General features: G+C 35.2%; 1 protein-coding gene across 1 annotated transcript; it reads right to left on the reverse strand.

Moving 5' to 3' along the window:
• Window positions 1–6776: 6776 nt before the first annotated feature.
• LOC117293931 (dachshund homolog 1-like) lies at window positions 6777–7392 on the reverse strand. The gene has a single exon (XM_033776422.1). The coding sequence runs from the start codon at window positions 7176–7178 to the stop codon at window positions 6777–6779; it is 402 nt and encodes a 133-aa protein (XP_033632313.1). The 5' UTR covers window positions 7179–7392.
• Window positions 7393–7932: the final 540 nt, after the last annotated feature.

The raw sequence follows: 7932 nt of genomic DNA on the forward strand, positions 1-7932 counted from the left end.
ATTTCTGATGACTGCTTTAAGTTGGTGTTGAGTGGTTTAAGTTTTGCACTGGTGGAAAACCCGTTTTGTTTTTCAATGTTCACACTAAATTAGGATTGATTTACCAAACACAATGAATCTTCCTTGTTTAATAAAACTAAAGCACTGGCTACCAGTCAAGCCATGTTTATTTTATTTACATTAATCAACTCACAGTAATCTGTTATTTTCCTGTTAATTTCCCCTTGATTAAATGACAAGACAAACACATAGTAATGTGTTGCCAAATAAAACATTTCAAAACCAATTGCTTTTTTGGGGGGTGGTTCATCCCTTCAAAAATATTGATCTTTGTTTAAAATTTTGGATCTGGTGCTTATCCAGTGACTCGTTATTTTTATCTTTCATTCCAAAGCGCAGCAATGCTTCTTTAAAGACCCTTGACACTATAGGTAATTGTCAAAGACCAGTCTTCTCACTTGGTGTATCTCTACATATAACAAACCTGTGAAAATTTTTAGCTCAATCGGTCGTCGAAGTTGCAACAAATGAACGAAAACACACCCATATCCAACCTCTCCCCATTACTTGTAAGGTTTTATGCTAATAAATATTTTGAGTCATTACCAATAGTGTCCACTGCCTTTAAGTTCTTACATCCCTTGTTTACTTCCATAGTTGTGCATCTAATGCAGAGGATACTATTTGAATAACTAAGGCATACTATGTTAGCATACTGTTATCCCTTTGTTTTGTAAGTACCAAATGCATGCTATACAACACAGCCTACCCCCAACAAAGACATTAAACCCATACCAAACATTTCACAGAATTCAATCGGCAAAAGCAATTTCTAGATTCAATATTGTCCTTGTGGCTGAATACACAACATTGTGACAATAATAGGTAAGAATGAAAGCGTGCTATTGGGCCAGATGACCAATTACAAGCAGCCAGCACATGTATACGCTGCAGTGTAGTTGGCAATAATAGCTTATTCTTGGATTGCTATCAATTCATGTTGATTGTTAGAGGCAGTCAGCGCTGCTCATCGTTTATCAGTCTGTTTTCTCATATCATATCACCTGCCACTTCCTGCAGATAGCAGTAATGGAAAAAATCATTGCAACTAGATGAAAAACTAAAGCGTGCTTTTACAGGCCATGGACACTATTGGTAATTGCTCAAAATAATTGTTCGCATAAAAACTTACTTGTTAGCGATCAATGGAGAGCTGTTGATAGAATAAAACATTATCAATATAAACCACAAGGGAAACTGACTGGGTAAATTTTTAAATGATTTTTGGGGTTGAACAATGAATTGACTAGAGTGGGATTCGAACCAACGAACTCCGGATTAAGGTGCCGGCGCTCTACCAACTGAGCTATCTAGAATAAAACAATGTGAGAAACGTCTGCCTCTAACGTTGTTTTCAAGACAGAAGTTATTTCTCATTAAAATGTTTGAATTTGATTTCAAAGCCTCAGAATTTGATTTTGAGGTCTTGAATTCAAGCATCTGAAAGCACACAACTTGTGCTTTTCTTCCATTATTATACCGAAAATTTTCACAGGTTTATTATTTTAAGCATATGTTGAGATACACCAAGTGAGAAGACTGGTCTTTGACAATTACCAAAGGTATCCAGTGTCTTTAACACATAACCCATTTGCAAACTGTATGTAGTGTACAACTTAAAAGTGCTTTTCAGCTGAGCATTTACTCTAATCAATACAAAAGAATGTAAACATTTGATAAGAAAACTGATAAAGGTTTTGGTCAGAGTTCATCGGAAACCCATGGTCTGTCAGATACTCAATGGATAACTGTGATTGTAGTGGCTCTGTTTGTTTTTACAAGATAAATTAATTTTAAAAATTCATTAAAAAATAGAATGTTGCAATATCAAATGACAAATTGTTAAACATTGGAAAGGTCTGTTTTGAAAAACATAACTCACAAAAATTACATTATTTTAGGGGGGTTGTTTGTGGTTTGTTCTCTTTTTTCTGTTTTTTTTGTTTTTTTTGTTTAACTAAAAAAACTTTATTTATGATTTTCTCAATGTGTTTGATTGTTTTACTTCTAAAAGGACAAAATGGTCCTTTGATAAGACTGATGTTTAATTGTTATTGATTATCTTTGTGTAATTTAAAACTTTAAAATGCCAAGTTAAACAACAAAGAAAAATAATAAAACAAGTACAAAATCAAAGTTTAATTGGTATGAAATGATTGAGTGTAACACAAGTTTTAAACACATTTTTTTGACAATTTTGGGACCATGAAAACATGAAAATATTGTTAATCTTCCTTATGCTTAAATTTTTAACCATACTTGAAAATTCCACAAAAATTGACTCTACTTTGAAGTACTAAACTGTCAAGAAACGTCTTCGCGTTCCTGCTCTGATTTCAAAAGAACTCAGTATGATAACTACATTTTATTGCAATTTTATTATACTCATTTTATTGCACTTTTAATTACACTGCCCACCCCACTTATAAACTGAAATGGAACTTCAACAATTTGTTATTTTGTACAATATCAATCCATCCGACAGCCCATTCTAATTGAAAAGCTGAAAAGTTGAAAGCTGGGAAATGGCTCCAACTGTCAAAACTTGTCATCATAAACATCTATCCACTCTGTTACATTTCTATTGGAAATAATTGACACTGAGAGGACAAAAAGCCATTTGATTGTTGGGTTTGATGACCCATTGAACTGCGGTGTAAAGCGTACATTGCCCAGGCTGTCCTCTCGTTGTGCGTGACCCCGTTCATTGAATACAGTGCAATAATATCTATGATTGCTGACTCTGAAAGAGTGTACGCCATCTGTCGCAGTTTGGGTAAGTGCAGCATACCGCACAAAACTGCAAAATGATCTAATTACATCAGGTCTCAATTGCTATCACGATTTAGTCTTATCATTAAAAATGCGATTGGTCTGATGAATCTGGGCTCGCCATTCCACTCTTATTTCAATTCTCATCTATAAAGTGATTTGACGTTGGAGTCAGTCTTTCTGTAATGTCGACAGATGTTTCTAACAATAAAACCCTTTTCTTCAATATGAAACTTGTAATTCAGCGTCAATATGGTGCTCTCCGTAGTACAGTGTTTGTTTTTTTCTTTTTAGAAACTTTTTCACCCCTGAGAAATATTTTTTACAAAGAGTAAATGTTAGTGCTGGTAGTAGTAACAAAAATGTTAATACTTTTGGATTAAAGGGAAGGTACACGTTTGGTAATTACTCAAAACAAATATTAACTTAAAAACTGACTGGTAACGAGCATTGGAGAGCTGTTGATAATATAAAACATTGTGGGAAACATCTCCCTCTGAAGTAACATTGTTTTTGAGAAACTGGGTAATTTCTCTCAAAATATTAAAAGACTTCTAGCATGTTCGTCCAACAAGGGTGTTTTTTCATTTTCTCACAACTTCGATGACCAACTGAGCCCAAATAGGCACAGGTTTGTTATTTTATGCTTATGATGGGATACACCAAGTGAGAACACTGGTCTTTGACAATTACCAAACCTGTACAGTGCCTTTAAATACTAAAGTTGCCAAAAAATAAAGATCTAGTCTCAGTCTGACTTCAAACAAAAATAAATGAATATAAAATTAAAACTTGATTTCGATTAACTTTTTGATTGACATGGTTTATTTAATATCAAACTTAGTAAAAACAGCTCGCTGATACATCACGATTTAACATATAATAAAATTTGTAAAAAGTACATAGCATTTATAAGCCATTTAAAACGAAATAAGAGAGAATAGTGAAAAACTTTCTTTAAAGTATTGCGTGATTTGACATAAAAGTTGTGACTCTGCCCAAACTTAGCCATGTTATTACGAAGGTGTGGTGACTTGGTAAATATTTGAGAAGTGTTAAGTAGAGTAGCCAGGTCAAGTATAGCAATAGTGTTATTTGAAGGAAAGGACTTCCTCTATGGCACCCTGCCACGGCATCAAATGAGCGTGTCAAGAGCCCTGGCTAGAAATCTAGGCTGGATTGATGATCGTGGGCCACTACTTAGAAGAGTCTACCTAGGATGTTGTCGATTGTAATCACACAGCTTGTCTGACCATCATTGTCCTGTTATTACATCTAGGCTTCTCTCTGTTATTCTTCATAACCAGTTTGGAAATCTTCGACTTGGATGACATTGTAGGGTTAACCATCATATTGAGAGGGTCTGGATTTCAGTCATGTCAATTTTTGGACTTTGTTTTAAAGGGAAGGTACACGTTTGGTAATTACTCAAAACACATATTAACTTAAAAACTGACTTGGTAACGAGCATTGGAGAGCTGTTGATAGTATAAAACTTTGTGGGAAACGACTCCCTCTGAAGTAACGTAGTTTTTGAGAAAGAGGTAATTTCTCACTAAAATATTAAAAGACTTCTAGAAGTCTTTTATTCCTATCTGAAAGCACACAAATTCCTCCAACAAGGGTTTTTTTTCTTTCATCATTTTCTCGCAACTTCAGTGACCAAAATTGAGCCCAAATTTTCACAGGCTTGTTATTTTATGCGTATGATGGGATACACCAAGTGAGAACACTGGTTTTGACAATTACCAATAGTGTACAATGTCTTTAAATGGCTTGAATCTTTTGTTTTATGTGTTTCGTAAGACTATACCTACAAACAAATTATTGAAAATTGTTGATACACTACATGTAGCTCACTTATGATGTTTAAAATGAGCGCAAACTGATATGAGAAATTGTTTCCCTTTAAGAACTGGAGTCTTTAAAAAGCGAATGATGAAAGCAAATGAAAAGTTGCATTTCACTGAACACCGTATCACTTTCAGTAACTGTAACATTTTTTTTGGGGGGGGGGGGTATGAAAAATGTAAATATAATTATCTCAATGCCTTCAGAGTGTTTCATCATGTGTTAACTCTCCAAAACTAAACTGGTATTTTTTAACAATCTCCAGCAACTATTTCACAATATAACAACAAACCTACAGATAAATGTCATGTGCCCAAAAAGGTAAATTCCAAAACATAACTTTTCATGAACTGCCAAGTAAAAACTACAGAAACTAAACACAGCTTCTTACAAACAAGTTCCCAGTGGACTGTTTTATTGCAAGCAATAAATGCCAACTTTTATTCTTACTTCTGCTTGAAAATGTAAACAAAACCCCATCAGGACGGATGTGTGGGGAACAAACTACTCCATAAAGGCGCTCGTACTGCTTCCACAACCAATATGCCAAGTTTCAAGACTAACATTTTTGCCTCACCGTTTGCTTACAACATTAAAATTTTATTGCCTATAACTCCAGTTGCTTTTATTGTCGTAAACAAAGCATTCTGGCTTCTATATCAAATGTACACTGCGCTTTGTATATCATAATGTTTGTTATCAAATTGGATGGCACATGTCTGCAAATTATTGAAAGGAAATATCTTATAAATTGTAGTTACTGAGTTGGAGCTTTAGTATTCTATGAGACCGACCACCAAGTCTGCATCATTCATTAACAGTAGTTTCGTTCTGAGAAGTATCATTTGTAACTAGTTATTTATTAGAATGAAATACTTTATTACTCAACTTAAATTTATGGGGTTTTTGTTTTCGTTGTAAGTTTTACTTTTGAAGCCATCACAAGAAGATCAGTGATTGTGGACAATTTTATTTTAGGGAAATATTATAAATTATAAAATCACAAACTTCATTAAGCCTTAGAATAACAGTTGCTTCACAATGTTAGTAGTCTTACATTAGCCTCCACAGTTTCTCCATTATTTAGGGGGAAACAATCAAAACCTGGGAGTAAATATAGAAATAGAAAGCAGGTTCATTTTTGAGAGCACCTTTTTGAATTGTCGGATTGAGGCATAACGATAAATGGCATGGAAATCGGACTAACTTTCACTTTTCAAGTGCAGTTAATTAAAAAGCATTTAATTAATTTAACGGTTAAAAAAACAGGACAGTTCTTTTTAGAACTGAGAAGTCTCCCGAACATCCAATAATCTACTCCGCGGTAGTAGAATAAAGAAAGACAGTTCTCTATTACTCTAAAAACAAACTCTACCTGGCAAGTAGATACACACATGGTGTTATCGCAAACCAAATATAACTTTCACTTTCTTAAAATATCCTTAAAAAATAAGAAAGTGACGGGGAAGGAAAATTAAGTGTACCTGTATTATACTGTTTTGCTGTACCTGTATTCTATCGTTGTATTCTACTGCTGTCAATCAGGGTCAATTGATCACATGGGTCTCCGTTCATTTTATCAAGAAATTTTTCTTTTAAAAAATCGGGTAAAATCAAAATTCTTACACACAAAATTGTAAATGGTACTTCCCATTGGTTGGACCTTGGTTACTGGTACTTGCAATATTTAATTTAAAAAATAAATTCAAGGGTTCCACCAAAAAGTTGTTGTGTACAAAACCCATATTTAAAAGCTTGTAATGTAAGGACTTTTGCAGAAGCAAAACACTTGATGTTTGGTTTGATTACTAGATATGGTTCCTGAAAGAAAGGTTTATTATTGTTATAAAGTTATACTGGAATCACATACACTACCAAGCTAGCTGGGTCACAAGATTCTTCACGGAACAGACCCAACAAACACTGGTTGTTGTATCTAAACTAAACATGTTGTGTATGCATTTTTATAACAATGTTTTACAAAGCCTCAATTATTAAACAAAACAACTACAGGTACATAGCACTCACGGCGGGGCGGGAATGGCTAAATGGGCCCCGTGAAGAATCAATTGTCCTAATTCAATACGGGCTTCTTACCTTGCCGTTGTACAATCTTCATACAAAATGTCGAACTCTTTTCTTGTGAGAAGTTTACAGCGATTGACTCCGGGTTGAATGGCTCCCAAGCCCCTCAAGATTCGAACCTGCTCCACGTTGCATACCACTGGAATAATGTTCAGACGTTTCAGTTTGGTGTAAACTGTATGCAGCCCACCAACAAGATGTCTTAAAAACAGATCAAAGGCTTGGGGCAGACAGATCATCACATCGCCAGCGATGTTGAAGCTAGCCACTTTAGCACCCCTGTACTCGATAAGTTTGCACTCATTGTTGGCCGGGTCGGAGCTGACAGGCGGAGGGGTGCTATACGCCACCTTGTCCAGCTTGTACAGGACACTGGTCGGGGGGACTTGGGTCGGTGGAGAGTTCATCATGCTTTACGAAATAAAAACAACTGCAGAATCTCAGATTTTAAACTTAAGAAACAGTCAAGCAAGTGAACAACAGCGAATACATCTGCAGTGGTCTTTTGTTTCGACTCGCTCCTCCAGTGGTTCGTTGATTGATAATGTCCTGTTCACGTTTTACAATATTTTCATTTACGACCAATCCCTCCTTGTGTGCGCACCCAGCGGTAGTTAATAGAAGTGTGACAGTCGTACAGCCCCGCATGCTATGTGCACATTTCTTATACCAATATGCACTCAATCAATGAACACATTGGACGTACTTTCACGCACGTGGGGTCAGAGGGTCATTCCACTTTTAGAATAGGGATGAAGTAACAAGTATTTCTTTGTCGGGTATTATAGTTAAGTCTCTATTGGTCGTCGCTTTTAAAAGACATTTTATTTGCAAGTAATGAATGTGTATTGCGTTGCATTCCTGTGTAAATGTTGTAACCAAACAGATGTGAAATAAATGTTAAGTTCCTTTGTGAGAAAAGCATTGTTATTTCTAATTTATCTTATTCCAATCAATAGAGGGCTAAGCTATTAGTGCAAAGTAACACAACTACCGGATGAGGACTTTCGGGAGTGTTGAATATTTTGCGGTTCAATAAAGCCTGTAAGCACAAAAAAACTTGCTAAGAAAAAAATTGCACTGTATACTCAGTACTCAGTACAATTTTTGCTAAGCAAAGACATTATTTGTCAATAGGCTTAATGAAACAGCTTTATGAAATTG

The sequence above is a fragment of the Asterias rubens genome, chromosome 8 (assembly GCF_902459465.1).
Source record: "Asterias rubens chromosome 8, eAstRub1.3, whole genome shotgun sequence".
Taxonomy (NCBI): Eukaryota; Metazoa; Echinodermata; class Asteroidea; order Forcipulatida; family Asteriidae; genus Asterias; species Asterias rubens.

Bases quoted from the DNA above. Each gene is read 5' to 3' on its own strand.
- LOC117293931 (XM_033776422.1), bottom strand. From the start codon at position 7,178: ATGATGAACTCTCCACCGACCCAAGTCCCCCCGACCAGTGTCCTGTAC.